At 39.4% G+C, this 25,959-nt stretch overlaps 2 protein-coding genes across 3 annotated transcripts; both read left to right on the forward strand.

Annotated features, from left to right (window-relative positions):
- The first annotated feature begins 166 nt into the window (after positions 1 to 166).
- Positions 167 to 4,176, forward strand: si:ch211-161h7.8 (thiosulfate:glutathione sulfurtransferase). The gene is made up of 4 exons (XM_053487615.1): positions 167 to 360; positions 1,133 to 1,255; positions 2,079 to 2,241; positions 2,325 to 4,176. The coding sequence occupies exons 1-4, from the start codon at positions 228 to 230 to the stop codon at positions 2,392 to 2,394; spliced, it is 489 nt and encodes a 162-aa protein (XP_053343590.1). The 5' UTR covers positions 167 to 227; the 3' UTR covers positions 2,395 to 4,176.
- A 4,776-nt stretch (positions 4,177 to 8,952) lies between these two features.
- Positions 8,953 to 25,093, forward strand: drd3 (dopamine receptor D3). Of its 2 annotated transcripts, none has more exons than XM_053487864.1 (7): positions 8,953 to 9,915; positions 11,322 to 11,434; positions 15,891 to 16,027; positions 18,664 to 18,857; positions 21,544 to 21,615; positions 22,280 to 22,634; positions 24,408 to 25,093. In XM_053487864.1, exons 1-7 carry the CDS (start codon positions 9,628 to 9,630, stop codon positions 24,602 to 24,604), a joined length of 1,356 nt encoding a protein of 451 aa, XP_053343839.1. In that variant the 5' UTR covers positions 8,953 to 9,627; the 3' UTR covers positions 24,605 to 25,093. The 2 variants fall into 2 exon arrangements, with proteins under 2 accessions (XP_053343839.1, XP_053343840.1); XM_053487865.1 differs by having other exon boundaries at positions 21,544 to 21,609.
- Positions 25,094 to 25,959: the final 866 nt, after the last annotated feature.

Raw genomic sequence — 25,959 nt, forward strand, 5'->3', positions numbered from 1 at the left:
GCTTTGTGTGCGAGAGATATATGCCAAAATTAATGTAATTATCCATTCATGTGCAGTCTCTCTCTGTTGTGCTCAGAGATATAGTGCATTAATCTACAGTATTAGAAGTAAGTGGGTGTGGCTTTGCGATAGCCAGCTCTGACTAACACACACACACACACATGCTTACTTAACTGTGCAATTTACAAGACTGTGGTCAGAAGCGAGATCTTGATTTTCCAGTAACAATGACGGTGTACCCGTGTTTACGGCGTGTTGTTGTGTCCCTGTCTGTTTTTAGACCTGTTCAGTGTGTGGGACTCCGAGCTGGACTGAGGACATCATGCATCCATCAAAGCAAAGAGGACAAATCAAATCTCGGTAAAGACTGAAAAAAATTAATCTTGCTTTGCATTTAAGTGTTGTGAATTATTGTAATTGATGATATTTGGCCGTTCTTATCAGGAATAATAAATAAACATTATATAAAAAAATATATATTATATACATATATATATATACAGCACTGCGCAAAAGTCTTATTTATATATTTTTTTTTCAAATTTTGTTTTACATGATTATTTACATGACTTTGTTTTTAAGGCCGTACCAAAAATATTTCCGATTTCCAAAAGCAGGTAAAAAAAAAAAAAACAATAACAAAAAGAAAACACTTCTGAGTTTTGCATGCATGAAAAAAGTAACAGGCGCGACACAGTCCTGAGAAGAACTGTGGCTGGTTCTGCAGCATGTTCAGTAAAACTAAGTAGGTAATTTCCTTATAAAACTGCACAAATTGCACCTGAGGCTATATTTCAAGCATTTTAAATGTACCCTGGATACTTTTGTTTGTCTCTCCTCTTATTTATGGCTTTTGGTAATTTGCCAGTTAATTGCAAAAGTCTACAGTATATCTCTTATGGCTGCAGGTTCATAGGGCATCAAGCACTATACTTTTAGTGTCTTATCATGTTCAAAGTTCTACAAACATTAACGTACATTTTACAACTGGAAATGGTGTGGGCTACCCCCACCCCCACCCCCCCGGTTTTGATTGCAGCGTAAATATCAGTTTAGGTCTAATGAGACACCGTCCTTCTTTCTGCGGTGAGCCCAAATGACTACTAATTTAGTGTCTGCTTTATAATTTCAGACTCAGTCGTGACCTACAAGCAGCTGAAGGCGTTGGTGGCAAATCACAGCGTCCAGTTATTTGACATCCGAAACCCTAATGAGTTCAAAGCAGGCCGCATTCCAGATTCTGTCAATATTCCACGTGAGTGACGTCTCATTTAAATAAACAGCATTGTACATCATAATAAATCAAATTTAATCAAATCTGATGAAATATAATGTGTTGATGAATTTTTTTTGAGAATACGTTTAATATGGTTTGATTGACTACATTTCTAGAAACGTTTACTTTTACGCACATGTATTATGTTTTTTTGTTAATGGATCAATTACAAAACCTTGCATGGAGAACCCTAGGCATAATCTAAGGCGAGTCATTAAAAGATGTTTGTTAAACATTTATGGAAAGGATTCCCGGGCACTTCGTGTCCGACGGTAGGTTTTCCACCACAGGAAAGTTTTCACACCAGAGCTGTTTGCTCTGTCTGGTTTCTTAGAAACATGACAAGCAAGGTTTGATTTCATTATTATTAACTAGAAAAGAGAGATAAGAGAATCTAGCGAGAAGAACAACAGTTGATAGCTGGTATAATATCAGTGATAACAGAAGGCAACTTGCTCTAACAACTTTAACTGTACTGTAAATATAAAGCATAAAAAGTATTCATTAATAATAAATCATTTGCAACTGCTGTAGTATTAGAGAAATAGAACACTTCATGACGCAAATACTTCACACCACCCCAGCATGGATTATTTCCCTATAACAGCACACCATGATGTTTTTTCTTTCTTATGAGATAAAACACTAATGGCTCATTTTCTTATCCTGAGCTTGTGAGTAAAAGGTCAGGCCCTTCAGCGAGCCCCTTAACGCTTAACACATCGAGTCCATCTGTATAAAAGTCTCCCTAAATGCAGTGATTGATCATGCCCTCGTGTTGTCATTTCCCCTCCTCGACCAGTGGAACAGCTAGAGGAATCATTACAGCTTTCTCCAGACCGATTCGAGAAGCTTTTCAAGGTGAAGGCCCCCAAAAAGGAGGACGACGACATCGTATTTTATTGCCAAAGAGGCCGCAGGAGTTTAAAAGCCCTTGAAACTGCCTGGCGTCTGGGATTCAGCAGGTAAAGCGTTCACACACACTCTCAGAGCTTCACGCCGGGATCGGCTTGCTGAACTAAGACTCTCTCTGCTTCTGTCTTTTCAGGGCACGTCACTACGCAGGAGGATACAGTGAATGGGCTGAGAAAGAGAAATATTATCTAATCGATGTGTGACGCACACTGAGAGAAGTTTGCCGCACAAACATGATATTTTTTACCTTCTGATTTTTGATGAAGAATTGTAAGCAAACGTCCACCATTTAGTCTGTGCTTGCTTGTGGCCATTTATTATATATTTTAAACCCTTCAGCTCATCCTTGTAGATTAGCCTTAATTTACCAAATTTACAGAGTTTGTAAAAAAAAAAACACATACAGAATCGCTTTCAAACACATACTGAATTAAATAAATAAATAAATAAATACATCTAATACATCGAAATAAATCTAAAAATAATTAAATAAGGTACTGTCAAAATTATTTGGTGTCAATTTACTATTCTGGTTTGTGTTCATATAGTTAGTGTTGGGGGGGTGATCAAGTCAAACCAGAACTTTTGTTTGCACATAATAACAGAACACAGTTCTGACAGTAAAAACTGCCTTCAAATCCCTGCTACTGCACTTACCCCAGCGTTTCACTAGTGCGTGGACACCATCAACGTAGAGACTTCTCTCAGTACACCGGAGCCGTGATTAGATGGTCTGCTTCACGTCTGAAACGCTGGTCTCCCTGTTTGAGCCATTATTAATTTAATGGCCTAAACATGTGGAAATGGCTTGGAGTGAGGTCAGAACTGTACAGGGAATGAGGTATTAACTACCAGCCGAGTTCCTGTAATGTGCAAGTGGTGCTGGTAATTGATTGTGTGTAATGTTCCTACAAGCAGATGCGTCTCTTCTGCAAGTTGGCGACAAGTTATCCATCGATTTTCAAGAACCAGGCGTTCCTCCTGCTAAATGATCACAAGAACGACTGCAGTGGGCTCTGAGCCTACCTTTTATCTATACTGTATATAGGCATTCAAGTCAAACTGGGACTTTATGATGTTTTGGTCATAATAAAACATTTGAATGGTGCAAATGGTGCTAAAGAAAGCTGTACATCTAGTAATTGCAAATTACTAGCCAGGGGTAGCTCAGTGGTTAAGGCATTGGACTACGGTTCAGAAGATCCCAGGTTCAAACCCCACAACCACTAGGTTGCCTCTGTTGGGCCCTTGAGCAAGGCTCTTAACCCTCAACTGCTCAGATGTGTAATGAGATAAAAATTTAAGTCGCTCTGGATAAGAGTGTCTGCCAAATGTCTAAATGTAATAGATAATGTACACTATATTGGCTTACGTCATTCTTATTACGCCATAGATGAGACCTTGAGAAATAGTACACTGCTCAAACATAATACCTTTTTTGTTGATCTATTGATTAAAATCTGTTTTTACCCCCACCCCCCCTCCCTTCCCCACTCCCCTTAATGTCACATGGTAAAGCATTTACTCTTCTCACCCACACTCTGAGGTGAAAGCTTGTTAAACATAAAACAGGCACCACATGGGCAAACAAGCTGCGTGACAGCAACCAGGAGGAGGCAGTAGTGTGATACTGTAACTTCCCATGGTACGTCGTATTGTTTTTATGAACAGCACTATAGACCCAGCCTCATGGTCACAGGTGTTGAAGAACTAAATAATCTGACACAGGATAGATGTGGCCATCCTTGCTGTCAGACTGATGCACAACTCGAGGGTAGCACATTTCTCAGGCCGATCCCCGGGTCAAGGTTAACAAATCATCTCGCAACAAACTCCAACTGGAAATAAACTATAGATGGAGAGTTTTTAGAAGTCCATTTATTAATAATTGTGACTACCTAGTCATCCCTTCAGACACTCAGTCAACAAATTAATCCCTAGGCATTGTTTCTGTCTGCTACACTGGCTTGTCAATTATCTAAATATCAATAAATTACAAACAAGTTCTTTTTCGGATTTCCAGTTTGTTATTAGGATCAGTTATTGTCTTAATCACACATTAATGCTGCACGCTGATGGCCAGTCCAAGAATACATCCATAAAATTCACACACACACACACACACACACACACACACACACACACACACACACACACACACACACACAGTATGCAGTTCCAGTTCCCTAATGCTCTAATGCTTTAATCAAAATAAATACCTGGCTGTCTTATATGTTAATTTGATAAATGAGCTTCTGATAAAGGACTGGCTATGGCAAGGCTATGGAAAGACCTTTACTGTTTTTATATCAGTGTGGGTTGAGTAATATCTCTGTGATTAATTTAATTTTAAAAATTGTGGTGTATTCAGTCTCTCTGTCCTGGTACAGACAATAATTACAGTCAAGACATCAAATAGGAAGAATGGATAAACAGACAGAGACAGACACAGATGGTTAAATTTATATACGGTCAGGAGCATGGAGGGATAGATGGATGGTAGATAAATAGATGGATAAAAGAGATGGACAGAAGGATGGACAGGTAAAATAGATAGATAGATAGATAGATAGATAGATAGATAGATAGATAGATAGATAGATAGATAGATAGAATGCATATTGATGGATGAAAAAATCATGATGGATGGATGGAAAATTAATAGACTGATAAAAAAGATGCACATTAAGAATGGACAGTTGAAAGGGCAGTTGAACCTACAGTCATGTAGACAGACAGACAGACAGACAGACAGACTGACTGACTGATAGATAGATAGATAGATAGATAGATAGATAGATAGATAGATAGATAGATAGATAGATAGAACAGTTATACATATAGTATGAATAAATTCATGGACAGGCAGACAGGCAGCAATGATCGGTGCATATACTGTACTGTATGGATGCATTGAAGATGAATAGATGGATAAAAGAGATGCACAGAAGGATGGACAGTTGAAATGGCAGTTGAACCTACAGTCATAGAGATAGATAGATAGATAGATAGATAGATAGATAGATAGATAGATAGATAGATAGATAGATCCTCCTATAGAATATATTTCCCTTTTTTACAGTGCTTTGGAGAACTGGTCATCAGAAGATGAATTATCTTTTTTTTTTTTTGGCATAGAACTTTTCAAAATATGTTTATTTGTGTAGAACAGATGCCTTAGACAGCTAGACCTGAGCCATTGTTCCTGGTTTCAGTGTCCAGCAGCAGTCTGGAGAGGGAGGAGGTCCGTCACTTACTTCTCTTTTTAGACGCTGTTCTAAGGATTTCTGCGCTCGTGGACGAATCTCAGATCGGATGTGAACAGGATGAGTTCCGCGGCGAAAAGCGCTCTTCTCGTTCACGCGGGAAAACCTGGAGAGGACGCGCGCGCTCAGGAGTCACACGGAGACGCGTCCTCGCCGCGAGAAACTCCTGGATTTTAGTGGACTAGATGTAGCTGGATGGCAGAAAGCGCACCGGGTCTCTTTCGAATCCGATGTCCAGCACTGGGAACTGATGAGAAAAAGCTTTCTATCCTAAAGAGGACAAAAGGGGCAGGAATGGAGAGGAGGACAGGCGAAGTGTTTGGAGAAGTTTGAGCGCAGGTGCTTTCTCGAGCTGAACGCGCAACACAGCAGGTAATAACATCAGCATTAATATTACTTTTATTCACATTTAGACGAGATTGATCAAACACAATGTTGAGTTTATGTCTATTGGGTTACAAGCTTATGTGTGAATGGGTATACTCAGACATGACTTACAAAACTTCACTGTTTGGTTCATTAGAAAGTTTATTAAACATGACATTTTAAAAAGTGTGTCCTGATTTGCAAAAAAAAAAGGCCATCACAAAGACTGTTCAGTCGTGCTTCCTTAAAGAGAGACAAATAAGAATTAAACATCATACTGGAATCTGTCTCTGTCCCAGCTCTGTCTGTAATATAATCTAATAAATAATGTATGGATACAGCACATCCAAATGTGTTATTTGAAAGAGCCACCTGTCTGAATATATATATATATATATATATATATATGGTGTTCCTTTCTTCAGTTTAATGGTTGATGTTTCATCAGTGGAGTAAAAACTGAAGAAATTCTCTCCTTTTCTTTAATTAATGAAGCCTCACTTAGTAAAAGATCATTACAAAACCCCGCCCCTCAACATGTGAGAAACCCTTAGGGGAATTTAACTACTTGTTACAGCATGTCATGGGGAGGTTTACATACTGTAGAAGGATAATTAGGCAACATCACACGAGAGGGAGTGCTGTACTGCTGGATATACAGTAGCACGGCTGTGATGTGGTCCTACTGTATCCAGCAATACAACACAACCTCGAATGTGATGTTGCTTAATTAGCCTTCTGTCCAAACCACCTTCTATCATTCTCAACAGATTATGAGTTGTAAGTGTGTAGCCAAAAGATTAAGATTTAGTTATTTGTCAGACGAACCATGAAACACAGTAAAAAAAAATTTTCGGCATATCTCAGTTAAGAAGCTGGGGTCAGAGTGCAGGGTCAGCGAGGATACGGTACCCCTGGAGCAGATAGGGTTAAGGGTCTTGCTTAAGGTTCAACAATGGCAACTATTGATGGGTTGTTCATGAATGATTCGTTCTAGTCTCGGGGAGTAATTCGTTCATTTTTTTACTGGGCGTGCATGCGCAAATCATCACAAAAAATGTACAGGAAACAGAATTGAGCCATTCTTTCTTAATTACTCTTCTACTCCGAGTCGTTCGTTCTTTTGTCACGTGACTCCCATAACCGCTATGCGGTGCAATAGATTTAAAAGAACGAACGACTTAGACTAGAAGATATGAGAGGTGAGCTGCTCATTCTGTTTATTATAATATGTCCTTAGCTGCATTGTAATATTTTGATTACTGGAACTAAAGCCAAAATATGCGTATGTAGATGTACTGGGGGTCCTTTTATTGAAAATGCAACATTTGATTTTATTTCTGATCAAAAGTACGAAATGAACTAAATGACTTAAAAAAAGATTTGTTCATTTTGACGAACGAGATTCAAAGAACCGAGTCACTAAAATGATTCAAACTTTCCATCACTAATGGCAACTTGGCAGTTCCTGACTTCCGATCGGTAACCCAGAGCCACCACTGCCCCCAAAAGGTAAGGAGAATAAAACAGAGACATTTAACAGTGACATTAAATTTTCACTTGAAATTTCTTCCACTTGCTGTAGACTATCAGCTCTGTTTACCTCCAGGTTCCTGGGTTAAATCACAAATAGCATTAAATGGAAAGCTTGTGTGCTAGGATGTACAATCATTTGATTCACACACCAAGTGGTTCGAGACCGATTTTTGGAATTCAACCTTGTCTTAAAAGCTAGTTAACTTTATAACCATGAACAAAAGAACACAGATGATTCAGATGTGATTTTGAACAACTTAGAAGTAACTATTAAGGAGTCAAAATGTATTTTTTTAAAGATGACATAACATTATCAGATGTGTTTTGTTTCTAAAAGTGCTACAGTGACTGGTTTTGTGTGTTTTTGCAGGCAGCTGCTCTCTCCTCAGTACTGCAGTCCAATCAGATCGCTCGGTTGGAACTAACTGTTGTATAATCTCTTATCAGACCTAATCTCTAGGAATATGACATTTTTTACGAAGGAAAAAAAAACTGCTTAAAGTATTTTTGAACAGCCATGACCTCAAGTCATTATTCATAATATATCAGAAACAATAATATTATCTTTGATTATGTCACATTAAAAATGTATATTAGTTAACATCTCTTTGATGCTATTTGTTGTGATGTGAATTTCTAAGTTTTGGGATTCAGTCTGTCTCATATTTCTGTTTAATACAAATTAGACAAAACCTATAATTCCATTTCACTCTCTTTATTGAAAGCATGACCCTTTCTCCACATAACGCAGCTTATATAGACATTTGGTAACATTTCCAGAGATTAATGAGAACATGTGCCCTTGTGCTGGCTCTAGAATAATTGAAATGGCAGCCTCGAAACAGGGGACTGACCCACAGTATTGTTAATATTAATGCTGAAATAAACCCCAGAACAAATTGATGTACAAATAAATCTGTACATGGCGGCATCCTTTCTCAATCCAGTTTCTGACACGGAATTGTGACCTGACACGGGCACATTCGTGTCACTGAAGCAAACGCGTGTCCGCCAAGACATCACTTATGTGGCAGCTGATCACACTCAGAGGAGACACTTCCCACTCTTGTGTTTAAACATGATGTAAGACACACCGGCAATTAGTTAGTGTCACTCTGATTGTTATTGGGTAAAGAATTTACATTCCTCAACCAAGAGAACATGACGATTAGACTCTGTCTCATCATCTATACCTCTTTATCATGTACACAGGGTCACGGGGGGCCTGGAGCCTATCCCAGGAGACTTAGGGCACAAGGCAGGGTATACCCTGGATTGTTTTTGTCTCTAATGCCAGGCTGTGCTACCCGAGTCTGTACTCCAGGTTCCTCTCTGTTTCTGCCTTTATTTTTAATGACAAAAAACACAGCATTTAGAGCTCTGTTTCCTGATTCATGCTGTGTAATAACTAAATTTATTTATTTTCTTTTTTTAATAATGCTCTTGAGCTTGTGAAGTATGTGTGCTGCCAAGCTTGAAGAATGACTCAGGGTCAGTTGAGTATGGAGACCTGTGGTGTTCATTGAGCTTGTGGTACTGCAGAGATTTACAATATGAATGGGGACTGCAATTACTGAGCTGGTTCCAGGATTTGCCCTTTTCACATCTCTATAATTAGTTTATATTGTCCTTATTCTGCAAGGCAAGCTTTTTTCTTTTTTTAACCAATGCACCTTAGAGAACTCTGCATACCATGACTTGTTACTCTTACAGAAAAAAGGTCAAATTAAGAACATTTAGCAATTTTTCCTTAAGAAGAGTCTTTCATGCTGCAACATAGAACCATATAATTGAGAAAGAACGAAAAATGTTTCCAAGAGCATATTAGAGTTTTATTACATTTGTCAAATTTAATGCTACTCAAATGCTAGTGGAAACAGGAAGCAATCTGGTCTAGGATCTTCTCATTCTTGGTCCTGTCTTTTGAGAAACAACAGGCTCAGTTTCCGCATAAGACCCTTTAAGTCTGAGTCAGCAGATCCAGTCCATGCTTCAAGTCGAGTCCAATGCACCGGGAGACAGCAGGTGCTGAATCTTCTGTAGTAGGGGACAGAAAGTCCTGCAGGGAGGTGTAGGCCATCTTCAGTGTGGAATATACATTTCTAGGTATGGTTACTCTTGAAATGGGAGTGGTGAGGGTGCTGCAGAACCCTGATTTAACAAAAAAAAACTGTAAGTCATGGTTCTGATGATGGTCTTTTTTTCAAGTACAGTACTCATTCTTTTCTTTGCTATTCGTCAACATCTTTTTCTCAGGTTTGAACATCCATGGCAATGCTACACAGCAGTGAATGGTGGTGGAATGACTCGGCGCGATCTGCCCACATGCTGCCGAACTCCAGCCTCGGCCCGTCTGTTGAGGATGGGGTGCGCAACTACTACGCAATGCTCTATTCACTACTGATCCTGGCGATCGTATTTGGGAATGTGCTAGTATGCATGGCGGTGGTCCGGGAGAAGTCACTTCAAACCACAACCAATTATCTTGTGGTTAGTTTGGCGGTGGCTGATCTGCTGGTGGCTTCGCTGGTCATGCCTTGGGCTGTCTACTTAGAGGTGAGCACAAAGAGAACAAGACCAATTTTTATCATGCACTGTTATATAGTTATACATCTATATTGACCCTGACCAGGATAAAAATGGATGCTGAAAGCGAGTGAGTGAGAGCGAGCGAGCTTCGCTATAATTCATTTTAGTACCGCACTGATTGATGGATGTTGTTGTGTCCCAGTCATTCCATCTGGCTGGGGGTCTGAGGCAACAGGATGCAATAGGCTATCCCCAAAGGCAAGGTCAAAAAGTAACCGAGGCTTCACAGGCACATTCAGAATGACTCTGTACAAAATAAAGTAAGAAAAGTTTGGATAAAGCACTTGAGAACAAAGACACATGGAGGTCGGAAAACACAAAGGCAAACAATGGGCTAGATCCACAGATGAACAGACGCAATGAACATATGTTAGAACAGCAAGCGGTGTGGTCAGCTTTAGGGCGGGAGTAAACACAAGAGTCAATACACGAAATTAACCTCTTGGCATTCTCACTCACTTCGTCTATACCGCTTTATCCTGTGTACAGGGCTGCGGGGGGCTTAGAGCCTATTCCACTTAGGGTACGAGAAGGGGGAAAACCCTGGAAGGGGTGGCACGCACACTCATTCCTACTACCAGCAATTTGGGAACGCCAATTAGCCTAATCTGTATGTCTTTGGACGGTGAGAGGAAACCGAAGGAAACCCACCAAGCACAGGGAGAACATGCAAACTCCATGCACACAGACACGAAGCAGAAATCAAACCCGGAACCTGGAGATGCAGATGCTGCCTTCTTGCCATTCTGTTATTGGATTGGAAAATATACCATTATGTGATGTGTGCATCCAGGAAGTGTGTTATTCGGCATATAAAACAGCAATTCAACTTAATTTTCTATTGTTCAGATTGACATTTAATGTTGTAGAACATTCACACCATACGTTATAGCAGCTATACAAAGCCTTATTCTCATTAGCAATTCAACAGCACAGTGCACTGTAAGTAAACAGGATGCCTCAGTGATACATTAGAGGAGCAAAGCTGTTAACTTTAAATCTCTCAGTTCATTAGAGCGTGCTACAGAAATAGCACGACCGTATTTGCGATCGAGAACCGAATTTCCGTTGGTGAAAGCGGAGTCTATCATCTAAAACTGAAGCATCTGTACCAGGGCTTTATTAGATACAACTCAGCCATCCATGACAACGGCTTTTCACAAAGGAATATTGTAGATGAGAACTGTCTGCATATCTTTGTGTACCTTATATCCTATTCATGAAGCATTCTGGGAGATAAGAAAAGGAACCGTCAAAAAAAAAAAGTGCTCATCTTGCTGTTTAGTAACGATGTGGAAATATATAGTATTTGTCTACAAAGTGATGATTTTGCTGAGAGTTCGAGAGTGCATTTAAAACTGCTTCGTTTGCAGGTGGTCGGTGGCTCTTGGCTTTTTAGCCGTTTGTACTGCAATATATTTGTGACGCTGGACGTGATGATGTGTACAGCCAGCATCCTCAACCTGTGTGCTATCAGCATCGACAGGTAACGACGCCACTAATTATTCTAACGAGATATTCGGAAGATTGCAGTTTCCCCTGAATGCTTGGGTTTGATTACTGAGTAGCAACTCGCATTATCAAGTTTGTTGATATCATCAGTTTTAAAATGGATAGAGGTTTCATTAAGTATTAAGGTTTTATACTGCTGCACAGTTAGCTCACTCAATTCCATTCTTCTTGGGGAAAAAAAGAGCAGAAATGATAGTGAAAGTGTGTTTTACATAATCCCAATTTGATAGGGTGTCCCACTGATATTACATGTAATGGTGTGAACCTCAATAGGTGTATTTTGATCCATAAATGTAAAAATTTAGGTAATGAACCTAAAGCTTTTGTTTGTCCTTGCTATTTCAGCGTATATACACTGAAATATAATAATTAAAATGCTTAACAATTCATTGATTGATTGTCTGTACAGCTTAATCTGTGTAGGGTCCGGGGACTTGGTCGTGGAGCCCATACCAGGTACTTGGGGCACAACTACAATCGATTTGTAGTAATCAAACTCAAGTCCATTTCTTTGGACTGTCAGAGGAAGCTAGACTTGCCAAAGAAACCCCGCCAAGCTTAAAGTACTACCGGACATCCAGGGAGGACAAAGCCTGTCCCGTGCTTGCTCTAAGACGCGTCATCCATATCTTTTGCAAGTGCTGCTTACGCACTATTAAAGGGCAGTATAACAGGCACAGAGGAAAGCGTTATCCACCCCTCTCTGCCGGCATATGCTCTCAGATGCCCTCGAGTGCGTAGTGATTCATGGTGGAGTGCAAGTACGAATGAAAAATGAAGGAAAAGCCAGGATGATGGTCTGACAAGAACAGCAAACATCAAACCCTAGGTTTCTTTGGAGGTTTCCTGTTAGTGTCTGTTACTTCTAGCATTTAGCAGACGCTCTTATCCAGAGCAACTTACATTTTTATCTCATTATACATCAGAGCAGTTGAAGGTTAAGGGCCCTGCGCAGTGCAAACTTGGTGGTTGTGGGATTTGAACCTGGGATCTTCCGAACTGTAGTCCAACCACTGAGTTACCCCTGCCAGTCTGGGCAGGTCAGCTTTCTTCAGGTCGTCACAGGAGCCCAAATAAATACCTTGCGCCTAAATGTCTTGGGTACATTGTCGAACAAACTAATCTTTACTCATTACAGACCCAACATGACTTTACATCTTTATATCTCACATCTGAACAGCTTGAAGAAGGAGCTTTACCTGATGTCCATCATTGGATTCCACCAACTTGAATGTGTTGGCAGGCTGGCATACACAGATCAAGGATCATACTGCCTATGAGCAGATGTAATGTCAGCCCTGCAGACCCATGAGGAGATCCACTGTCCAAGTCGAGGCCCTTGTTAATTCTGCTCTTGTCAGCATGAACAGCATTCCAGTGGATGAACATCTGAGGGTACATAAGCAAATAGTTCCTTACAAAGGAAAATTGTAAAAACCCAGAAAACATGAAGTCAAGAGGTTTGCATACACCCGTGCAGTGCCTAGATTGATGCCAGAAGCTACATAGAACCTCCTCAGAGTGAAATATAATAGGCATTTAAAGTGTGAGCTGCTCACTGCAAACAAGTAAAACAACTGCATAATAACACTGCTGAGCACGTTTTCCAATTTACTCAGTGCAGAGTTGCTGATTGAGGTCACTGACGTGCAATGCCCATACTCTGCTGTGCCCTACAATAAGAACAAGGGAAAGATGGACTTGATGAATTTATTTATTGTCCTTGGCCTTACAAAGATAAGATCTCCAAAGTGGTACCTGCACACTTTCTTTTATCTCCCCGGCATGCTACGTATAAATGCATGGCTTCTCGACAGCAGACACCATCAGGCATGTGTCCAAAAAGAGTGAAGAAGTGCTCGGTCTGAGAGAGTTTAAGACATGAGTGGTAGACGTGCTCCACAAGCAAGAGGCAAGCAGTCAGCTGAAACGTGTTCAAGCAAGCTGACGTGAGAAGGCAGAGAAAGAGGGAATCAGTGCCACAACACGAGGTCAGGAAAGATAGCATGGCTCGCTGACCATACTGTTCAGACAAGCAAGGTTGGACTGCACAGCTTAAACCGGAGGAATGAGTGAAAAATGGAAATTTTCTCGCACACCAAGAAAACCTGCCGATGGGATTGGAGTACATGAACTGTAATCAAATCCAAAGTTCTATGACCGTTACGTATGAGGTTTCATGATTGTATGAATTTAAAAGATTGTTAAGAACATTTAATATTTTTTTAATTTAAACGTAATTGTGTTAATTTGTTATGATAAATATAATCTTTTTTTTGGAGAAAATGTTTCAAGGTCATTGATAAATTGATACACTCACTCTCATTTACACACTATAGGCAATGTGGAAACGCTGATTAGCCTAATCTACAGGTCTTTGAAAGAAAACCAGAGTGCCTTTAGGAAACTCAACAAGCACATGAAGAACATGCAGACCCGAAATGGGGCTCGAACCCGGACCCTGGAGGTGCAAAGCGACTGTGCTAATCACTAAGCCACCGTGCCGTCGCTTTTAGGTTCACATACAATTCAAATGACTAGTTATTTAATTGGTATTTAATAATAGTTAATAGTTATTTAATTAGTTATTTAAATACTAGTTATTTAAAACCACTGTTTCATAATTACTCCCTGAGAGGGTTAACAAAGGCAAAATTTTATTCATTTGATTTATGAACAATTTGTATCTAATGCAAAATAACACTAGTATATTACTTAACGTGAGCTACCATGGCATTTAAGTTAAGCTAGCTAGCGTGCTTGTGCATGCCTGCGATGGATTGGCACTCTTTCCAGATTGTTCCCCAACCTTGTTCCTTAAGTCTCCTGGGATGGCCTCCAGGCCCCCGGCGACCCTGATTAGAGGAAAAAGCGGTATAGACGATGAGTGAGTGGGTATGGGTCCACCTGACCCAATCTTTGAACCGTCAAAATTTATTGCTTTAGAAATAATTGGTTACAAAATGTAAAGTTTATGACTTTGCTTATGAAAAACATGAAACAAATTTGTCTTTGAACTTTACCTTTTTTAACTAACTAATCCTGAAGCAATAAATTTTACACCTTTTTCTTTTGTTTCTCGTGTGTAAAAATGTATTGCTTTAGAATTAGTTAGTTAAAAAGACTAACGTTCAAGGCCAAATCTGATTCAGCTTCTTATTTGGGCGTTACTTATAAAAATGAGACAGTGAGCATTTTGTACATAAATTGTAATCTTTAAATTAAACATATTTATTTTTTTCTCATTTTGGATTTTATGACTCCAAACTCAATATAAACCATCAGGAGCCGGCAAAGTATATAAATTTACCTTGATTTTAATTAACGCTTTGACGACTTTCCGAGAATCGCGCGGCTATTCATCCCCAATAACACTTTTAATTAACTTTCAAAGTTCATTTATTTGCAAATACTGAGGGTGTCCGAGGATCTGAGGGGATTTTAATTACACTCCGAGCTGAATGGAGTGGTTTGAACCTTTATCATCATTGTCATTATCATATCAATTATTTCAAAGACAAATCAAAATGCAATCAGTAGACAGGGAGAGGTTTCAGCGAAACAGAGGAATATAATAGGTCAATTCACATGAAGTAAAACGGACGAGACTACAAAACGAGGGCATTAATATTAATTCTGTTTAGAAACAGAAAGCTATCTTGGTCATACACATGTTCACACTTACACACACACACACCTACTGTAGCGTCTATGTTCCTGTTGTTAAATCCTTTCTTCTACTCCGTTCCAGTATTTAACCTCCCTGTCCAGCTCCCTCGCTGCTCCTACTCCATCCCATTAAAAATCCAAAGCCTGAGAAGGTGAAAGTGTTAATAACACACCTATCCTGTACATCTGTAATGTATTATTAATACACCATTATTAAAGAAAAACCTAAAAGCAAGTAAGTAAAAACTCACAAATCCCTACTCTATAGTAATCATAATTTAAATAAATGGCTCTTGAGTGTTAAATAATTAAAACCCCTGAAGCAGAAGAATAAACGGCACAAGTACTGTCTGGGTGAGAAAAGCAGAACTCAACGTGTATATAATCAAAGAGTGAGGCCTAAGGGTCGGGAATTTAAGTCTTAAGTGTGGAGATGCAATTTTTTTCCCCACCAGCACCTTATATATTCAACAAGCACACTTTATATTAAAATATTGAAATTTATGTTTTAAGAGGAACAGCAAGGCTCAATTTCTATATTAGGTTTCCCTTTGCATGTTTTTTTTGACAGCCTGTCCTTTATTATAATATAAATACTGTATATTTTGTTATTGTTGATTTACTCATTTTAGCTTTTAGTCTTGTTGACAGGATGGCTGCTGCTTATGAAAATCTTTTGGGATTAACACAGAAATACATTTATTCTTTAAAGAATGCTTTCTTCAAACATGTTCCTGAGCGGTCTGGCTGTTTCCCTGCAGATACACAGCCGTGGTGATGCCTGTACTCTACAACACAACCGACAGTTCACGTAAGAGAGTGTCAGTCATGATAGCCACGGTGTGGGTCCTGGCCTTCGCCGTCTCCTGCCCTTTACTGTTTGGCTTTAACACCACAGGTAACTAAGCCGAAGTTTCAAGGCCTGTATCACTTGTAAACTGCACTAAAACTGAGTTTTTTCTTAAATTATTATTACCTGAAATTGACTTTTTTAGCTCAACATACAGTACAATATACTGTTCTGTACATGTTGGTCCAAAATACAAAAACACAGTTTTGCAATTTGGAATTTTTATCAGATTTAAATAAGTTAGGAATGAACTGCAACAGAAAATATACAGTACTCAGGATTGTGCAGTATAAAGTGACATATAATTTTTTTAGCACGACCTAGTCAGCCATATGAGTAACTGAATTTTATTTTATTTTAACCAACTATACATAATTCATATAAGAACATATATACTGTATTTTTATTTTGTATTTTTAACCAACATTGACTGATGCTGTTTGTCTGGCACAGATCTGTACTGCTTGAGTAAAATGAGTTGTTGTTTTTTTTCAACCCCAACCTGGAGGCAATATGATGGAACTAATATTATTTCATTTTAACCCACTAAAATATATAAACATGACTAAGCAAAAAAAAAAAAAAAAAAAGATCCACATAGGCAAAGAAATGCCATACACACATATGCATGTATTTTTATAGTTCTTTTTGGTTTGTTCAATGACCAGAAAATAACAATAATATGATAATTTTTAGAGTCCTACATTTTTGCAACATCATTCCCATATGTGTATATACATATTATGGCAAACGGCTTGCCATATATATATATTATTATTTATATATATTTTTTAAACAAATTAAAATGGTTTTATTCCTCTTAATTTATTGTATATCAAAGCAATTTGCCAACAATTAAAAAAAAATTGTTTTAATGACATTGTTTTTGAAATTCATGTATACACTAAAGATACGTTACATTTTTGTGGAAGGAACACAAAACCAGTTAGTTTAAGTTGTCACTTATAATAACAGCTACGGTATGTAACTTTCCTATTGTCCTCATTGCTCCTGGAACTTTGGAATTTTTTTGAGAATCAATAAAATCAATCAATTAATCAATCAATGAATCTATCTATCTACCCCTTATCTAGACTTCCCTATGGAAAACTTTTTCCCCTCTGTTTGGCATTAGACTCTGATTATGTTAAGCAGCCACCATACAGGTCCCCATGAATTACCCTCTGCTATGGAAATGTTAACATATTAAAGCACGTGCAATAATATAAACCTGTCAAATGGGCCCTTTGAGCTGCAGCTTGTATTCTTGTCACAACTGCATTTATCTCCAATTATTAAAAAAAAAAAAAAAAAAAAAATAGTCAGAATAGGTCATTGAAGAGCATTGTGCTGTAAATGAGAACGGCTCATAATAAGGGAATAAAACTTGAATGTCACGGTGTGCCGCTTGATCGGGATCAGAGCTGGAGTCTGCTCCATCAAGAGCATCAGTAAAAAAATTATCAAAAGTTTTTTTTTTAATTAATTTAAAATTCCATTATGACCTTTCAATCAGCTCTCAGATAAGGATTTTCATTGGACATTGTAGCCAATTGATCTATGTTGATTAGTTTCTGTGTAGATGTGATGGATGATACACACACATACACACACACAAAAACTTCCAGGAATAATAGGGTAGCTTTCTCACGTTGGTTCCCAGTGGATTACTCCTGCTTTCTCTTCACTAAGGGCCGATTAGGCATTAGATGTGGGATTTTGTTACTATGGAAACAAGATCATTCAACTGTGCAGTCCAAAGATTTGTTCAGATGAGTGTATTGATTACGCGTTAGGACTCAGCTAACGCCATCTCCCCCAACTGTTATCACATCATGGCTTAATGTCTAGAGGGCAACTGAAAATGAGTTAATTTTTCATGGACAGTAATTGCTAGTAATGGAAATTACAGTTGTGGTCAGAAGTTTATATACTGTATATTTATCATGAAAATGAGTGTTATGGCAAAATTTGGGTTGCAATGAATTTGTTTAATGAGTGTTTCTGTGGGGCAGAAGGATTGTACAGCATACATCTTTTAGAAAACTTATTTGGGGTTTTCATGAATCATTGCAATAAGACTCGTTTTATTGCAGACAGTGACACTGGTGTTTAAGAAGCTTCCAGTTCATTGCCGGCCTGTTCCTTGGTGGTTCCTGGGTTATTCCTGATCATCAGTTCCAATTTTCTACTCAGCTGAGGGTCACAGTTTCGGTCTTCTTGTTTCTCAAAGCTTTTTGCACTAACAAATTAAATGTATTTATCATATTCCAACAGTTGAATTTTATTTATGTTACCGGTATTTTATTTTGTGTTCGCACTGACCCTTTTTTTTTAACTACTCTGCATGCCTTAAATTGCCCCATGGGGATAAATAAAGCTGTTAATTTCTTTATTATAAAGATATGTGCTGTACAATAATTCAGACCCCGAAAAAAAAACATTAGTTTAAAGAAATAATTTAAAATCTAATATTGAGTGAGTGTATTAAACTGAACGCAGCTCTAGGTATAGACACAACACATTCCATAAAAGATTATCCATCAAATCAAGCCCCTTAATGTATCTCCAGTGTCTAAAGTCAGTGTAACTCCTCAAACACACTTTTTATTATTACAACACCTACTACTCTATATAATTTGTGGTGTTTATTCTATTCTATTCTATTCTATCTGTGTTTGCAGACGATCCACTGGTGTGCTCCATATCGAACCCTGATTTTGTCATCTACTCATCTGTCGTGTCGTTCTATCTTCCCTTTGTGGTGACGTTGCTGGTTTACGTGCGCATCTACATCTTTCTCAGGAAAAGGAGGAAGAGGATAACTTTCCGCCAAGCCAGCAGTGAAGTTCCTCCAGGATCCACACTGCCATCTGCAGTAAGAGAAACACACATTAATGACAAGGTGTACAGTAGAAAGATATGGTGGGGATACGTGTAAAATATTCTTGTGGTTGTTTGAAGGAAAATAAGACATAAGACATACACGATGTAGATGATTTTACAGATTTCAAACAGATAATCAAATATTTTGCTCAGGATTTGTACTGTGATTGTGTTCAGAAAGGTCAGGGAAGCCATCCTAATGATTTCACCGCTCCAAATGTCAAAGATACACGAATGTGGGCCTCTGAGTGGCACCGTAGTAAAGTGCTCGTCCTATCATCCTGAGCCCGCGAGTTAGATTCCCAGGTGATGCTGTAACCTCTCGCAGCCGAAGGTCTAGAGAGACCTGATTGGCCGAGCTCTCTCAGAGGGGAGTGATGAGAGGTACTTACTTGAGTGCTCCCACATTAATCCCGACTCTACAACCAATCAGGGGCGTCTGTGAGCTCACGCAAGCGGAAGGAGCGTATAGCGCTGTCCTCCGAGTGTGTTACGCCACACCCAACAATGCATAAGTGAGCAGTTCGAAAAGATGCAGTCAGCTGGCTTCATGTGATTCGGATGCAACATGTGATAGTCTTCGGCCCTCCAGACTGAGTGGTAGTAGTAGACTTAATGTGGAGCCCCCTAGTGACGGGGAGGAATTAGACACGACTAAATTAGGGAGAAAATAGGGGAAAAATCCAAAAAAAGGGGAAAAAATTCACGAATGTGAATTCTTAGTTTCGTTAATCAGATTTTATTGGCTTCTATTAGCTAGCTACACATTGAGATGACCACAGATTAATTCCTTGGTTTTTTACTGTACTGGTAGGAGATCACAAGCTCGATCACAGTGACACTAGCCAACCATGGACACCTGTAAGATGATGCATGAGGAAGAGGGTGGATAGCACATTTCTGAGTGTGTTACTTTGCCGCATGACACGCAGCGGCATAAAAAGCAGGTTCCAATTACTTCCCTTGACCACTGATTTCGGCATCAAACGTGGTGGCCAATTCATGTGTAAAAATGATTCCTTATGCTCTTAGAACCACTCTTTCAGAATCCTCAGTCCTGAGATGTGATCATCTGTGCATTCAGTATATTCAGGTCAACAACTGACTTCAGTTTATTACTGCATAACGTTGCTGAGCCCGAACCTGAACAACTGAAGCAACTCCAGGTCATTACACTGTCTCCACTGTGCATGATGGTTGCATCGCTTCATGCACTTCTCTTCTTACCCTGACCTGTCGATCGCTGGAATAGGGTCAGTCTGACCGTATGACATTTATCCATTACTCCAAAGTCCAATCTTTATGCTCCTTAGCAAATCAAGTCCCGATTTATCTTCACCTGATCACCAATTCCGATCATTTCCTACTAGACCTTTCATTCAAAGTTGATGGTTCTACACTATCCTTTCAGGTTTTAACAATACAGTACATTAGATCATTCTTAACTTCTTTCTTTCTTTTTTTTGGTTTAGCTTGATGTTGGCTCTTCAGAAATAGCGATCACAGCCATCATGTGTCTCCAACCAGGAATTAATTCCTGACCAGATCAAGGTCTTCACACATCAGCATAAGGTGTTGATTTTCCAGCATAGCATATTGTGACAAAATAGAAATTGCACAAATTGTACTGCTTGCATAAAAAAAAAATCCCAATCACATTTAAAGCATTTCTGCCTGTTTACACACATCTGGCGGTTTCTAACACCACGGTTTGTGTATTGTGTATGGTGTAGCCGTGATAAAATAGCATAAATTGTATTTATTTTTGAAATCAGGTGGCTGATGAATGCATATAACATGCACAGCTTAAAACATTTAAGACCCTGTGGCTTGATCTTACATTACCTGCTAGAACATGATATGGCTCATAAGTTCATTTGAGTTTAAGGTCATTTAAAAACTCCAAAGAAGCCAAGAAAATCTGAAGAGGTTACAAACATGACTGTGACATTTGTGTTGTTTTTAATACCAGGGGGGAAATATTCATTATTAACTATAGAGCTTATCCTGTATTGCGGGAGGCAGCCAAGAGCCTATCCCAGGGGACGCGGGGCGTGAGGCGGGGTGCCAGTCCATCAAGCAAACACACTCATACACACTATGGGGAATTTGGAAATGTCAATTAGTCTACTCCACATGTCTTTGGACGGTTGGAGGAAACCGGAAGCACCCGGAGGAAAACCACCAAGAACATGGAAACAACTGGGGGTATGAGACCACAGCGCACAGCATCTAGGACTTTCTGGAGGTCTTAATATACTCAAAAAGTCATAAAAATCAGCACACAGTATGGAATCTTCTGCCATTAGGACGTTAAAGTGTCCTCCCCTTTAAGAGCACATGCCCACTGTGCCCACTGTATTTCTGGTGTGTCAAGGCGGCGATGGCACAGGTGTTTGGGCCCTATATACCCTTGTGGTAACTGTATACCTTTGTATATACAGTACATGCTTTTATGTACTGTATGTGTGGACAAGACGATAACCACGACTTATTCCAATGTTCCTGCACAATTTTATTCTAAAATGTTATTCTAATCAGGTGAAAGGTTGCTCATATGTCCTCTTCCTGCTCTCTTTCTGAGCCCGCTCTTAATCTTTCTTTGCCTTTCTGCCTATTCTTTCTCCTCCTCTTACACTTATTTCCTCTGCTTTTCTTTCTCACTCTCTCTCCCTAAGGAGACCTGTTTGCAAGAGGACGCTCGAAAAGACAGACGTGACCTGTCTCCCATCAGGATCAAAGTGGTAAATGTGTGTATATCTTGTGTGTGTTAAAAGTTCGACATTCTGTATAAATTTATACCCTAGCGGAATAGTGTGCCCACTGACTCTGTACACTGTAATGAACGGCAGTCGAGCATGCTCTTTATTTAGCCCAGTGAGTCCGTTTTGTCATGCTGTATTATTACCCCAGGGGCTCCAAGCTGCGAGACAGAAATTTGCAATCCCGAAGTGCATGTACTTAAGTTACGCTGCGTGCGCCGTTCCTCTCTCAGGGTCTTTTTGCTGCAGTGTCATACCCATTTTTCACAACAATTTTCAGGGGAAAAGACAACCTTAAGAGGAAACATGTGACCTGGCACTGAACATCAAGTAGAAGATGAAGAAGTAGAGAAGTCTTGTCTTAATATGATATCATGGTGAAGTTAGTCTTGCCAAATAGAATAAAATGTAGTTGGTTTAGACCAATACATAAAAAAACTATTTTTACTGTACAGTATGTCCAGGGCTATAATAGAGGATTAGAAACCCCTTTATACAGTATAATACACACCGCACTTTTATAATAATAATAATAATAACTAAGGGTTGTTCTGGTGTTGGGAATTGTTTTGTATCCTCACTACTGACTATTTCAACTGTCTATCTGCTCAGAGAAATACTCAAACATTTATTAAAACTGTGGTCTATCTAGGAGAGCACAGAGAAGGTGGTTCGTCCCCGGCTGCTCCCTGGGTGCCTGCGGCGTAAACGACCCAAGACCGTCCCTGTGGATAACTCTCTCCTCCCCCCGGTGGACACGCCAAACTACTGTAGCCTCAGCCAGGCCTCCTTCGCACGTACCGAACCCGAACCCAACCGTGAGGAAGAAGCGGGGCAAGAAGAAGAGCAGGCGACTGTGAGGAGCAGTGAGGTGAAGGAGCTGTCTAACGGACGCGCTCGAACTACAGTTCGCTCTACCAGAGGCTCACGGGGCAACAACCAGAGTCGCAACAGGAATCGACAGTCCAGAGAGAAGAAAGCCACACAGATGCTGGCTATCGTACTGGGTGAGTAATGCTGCAAGTGTTGCTGGGAAGAAATGAAAAAAAAATATATTTTTTGAATTGAGGTCACACGCCGACAGATTAGTAATTGAAAAAAATCTAAAAGAGTCTACAAGAGCAAAATTCATCATGTTTTCATTATGAAGAAGACATTACTTTATTCCTGTTTTAACTCAACCGCTGGACAGAAATTAATGAAACTTTTGCAGTACTTAGATATCTGCCTGGAGTGTAACAGTTTTGTGTGGGATTTAATAATCTACTTTAAAATAAGATACTAATGCGCTACTCGCTCAATGTAAAGAAACACCTGCACTAATAGATATTAATTAGAAAAGATGAACTGAATAATTTTTACTGGGATTAGTTCATATTTTCACGGGTGAAATAACAGCCCTGAAGTGGTATAAGTGAATTTTAATGCGCTGGAGTCGTTTTAAGACAAAACTTCATCTTTATCTGATCTATGTTTTTTCCATTTCTCTTCTGTGATTTACTCTCCGATTACCGAACAGGGAGCGGATTCATTTCCCTGACGACAAAAGAAGTACAACTTAGTGTAAACAAGGCATAAGATAATCAAACGTAATTTATTTTCTTTTATTTGTATTAATTAAAAGGTTAATCAAAGAGTTCTGCTGTACAGAAAGACAGACAGACACGTTCGTGGGCTTCAACCTGAAATAATAATAATAACACTGATTACATGAATTAAAGCTGAGCAGATCAGTTTTTGCTTTAACCTTTTAATTATTTCTAAAAACTCTTCAATCAACGACGGATACTAACACTAGTGTATGATAACATGTTTAAAGCCCAGCAATGTTGTTGTACTTGATACCAGTACTACACACAAGCAACCATGCTGGTCTTAATTCTGTCCTCCACTCCAATAATATCTGCTCAGCGGTGGTTCTATAGTGGTCCGTTTTCATTGATTGGCAGAATAAAGGGTGTCTGACCAAATCGAACAAACCGTAGCAGTAGTAATTGTATTTACTGAGTAACCTATATGCCTAGTGAACTTGACAAAATGCCTGGACTCCTTTGTGACCGTATTGGAACCCATTTGCATGAATCAATGAAGAGCTGCAGATGAAAAAAAAAAAATCACCAGTCGATGCAGATTAGTCTTTAGTCAGGTGACACAGAGTCATTTACCTGCTATCTCACTTTGCCTTTGCACATCTGGCCAAGCTCCAACTCATCATCTGCTGAAGAAAGATAATAATAAGAAGAAGATCAGTACGATACACCTGCTACATGCGACTGTGCTGTAAGCTCACTGTAGTAAACAGACACCACTCATGTATCTCACTGATAAACCTTTACCAGGACGGCGTTCCTGCTTACAATTCTGGCTTTCGAGAAATCATTCAGCATTCTGGTTGGAGCAAAGTTACTGAAGTAAAGAGAGTCAGCCGTCTAAAAGAAATAAAACTCGATAAAAAGTTCAGCAAAATTAACACTTACTATATGATGTTTTGCGGTGCTTCGTGAAAGTTAGTGCACTTTAAAACGTAATGTGTTGTTTATGGCATCTGTCCCAGCTCAAACTTATTTGTTATCTGAAAAAAAATAAATAAATAAAGTTGATTAGTGGTCTAACCTTTAACAACATTACGCTTTTGCTATATATTTCAGTATACAGGTTAATCAGTGCTGGATTTAATGCCCAGTCTTTTTACTTCTGTCTGCCTATGTGTGTGTGTGTGTGTGTGTGTGTGGGGGGGGGGGGGGTGGGGGTGTATGGACGGGTGCATGGATATCCTCTAGGTGTCTTCCTCATCTGCTGGTTGCCCTTCTTTGTGACTCACATCTTGAACACTCACTGCAGGAAGTGCTACATTCCACCCGAGCTGTACAGCGCCTTTACCTGGCTCGGTTACGTCAACAGCGCCCTCAACCCGGTCATTTATACCACGTTCAACATCGAGTTCCGACGAGCCTTCATCAAAATCCTGACCTGCTAATCTCTCGGCTTTGCGATCCTTCAGAACTTTCCCCGATAGAGGCCGAGTGCCAAGAGGGTAAAGACCTCTGAGAGCCAGTCCTGCTGTAAATCACTTCATGCTTCCGACGAAGACGCCAAGTAAACCAGACATTTGAACCGAAAGACAAGTGGTTTGGATCATGTAAACAACACTCAGTAACGCAATCAGCATGCGTTGTGGATTACATATGACTCGAGGACCTAATCTGCATAATATCTCGCATATCAGGAGATCTTAAGGGCTCAATCAGCATCTGAGCCTGAACAAACCATGGATGGAACAAGACTTACATATTATGTACTGTACCTTACACATTTAAAGGAGCTGTTTTATTTTATTTTTTCCAGGTTTCTGGTCTGGTGCTTCATCTGCATGTGTCTCTAATTTGTTCAGAAAGCATCCAGCCCGTGTTTAATTAAGGGAAAGATCAATTTACCGTCTGTACTATGTTCAAGTACAGATCATATCCTGTTTCGAGGTGTGAGACTTGTGAAAATCATACTGGGGGCCATTACATTTGTAACATGTTTATATTATTGTAAATTAAAAAGTAAACAAAAAAAAAAAAAAGCTTTGTTCTGATAAATCCAAAAAGAAGCACTGATTTGGAACGACCTTGAGCCAAGGGCGTTAAAGAAAACGGATGAAACTGGAAGTGAAGGAAAGACGAAGGCGGGAGAGAACGCATTAAAGAGAATGAAATCTGAGCGGGTTCATTTTCAAAACGGTTTTATTGCCGAAACCAGCTGGAAGGCTGCTCCGGAGATGGATGAAGATAGAGGAAGAGAGAAAGAGAGAGAGAGAGAGAGAGAGAGAGAGATGGAAAGATAGGGAATGTACACTCAAGTGTATTTAGTTCTAAAGGTTTTAGCCCTAAAAGCGTCGGCTTTGTGTGAACCTTCACTTATTCGGGAACCCACGGTATAAACACACACTTCTCCGAGGAAGGACTGTGCGAGTGATGGCAGCTGTCTTTTTGTCTGTTTAATTAATATTTCATAGAAGAAGACAGCCAAAGAATTTGCTTTGAATCTTTTATTTGGTTTCAGCCACGTGTTGTTCTTCCTAAACAGTTATTCAGTGCAGATTAACCAAGTCTGCTTTCCTTCATTAGGCATATAAGCGCCTTATCATTTCTTGTAAGCATGTACGTATAAGGGGTTTTGCGTGTGTGTGTGTGTGTGTGTGTGTGTGCTTCCTTCCCTTTGTCTTCCCTGGTGACTTTGGAAGCAGATGAGTCTTTACGCAGCACAAATGTATAAACAGCAACATGCACGATGTTGTTAGCTGATTATTTTTAGTGTCCAGCTGCTCAGTGTTAACATTTGCTTTAT

Source organism: Clarias gariepinus, chromosome 26, assembly GCF_024256425.1.
Source record: "Clarias gariepinus isolate MV-2021 ecotype Netherlands chromosome 26, CGAR_prim_01v2, whole genome shotgun sequence".
Classification (NCBI taxonomy): domain Eukaryota; kingdom Metazoa; phylum Chordata; class Actinopteri; order Siluriformes; family Clariidae; genus Clarias; species Clarias gariepinus.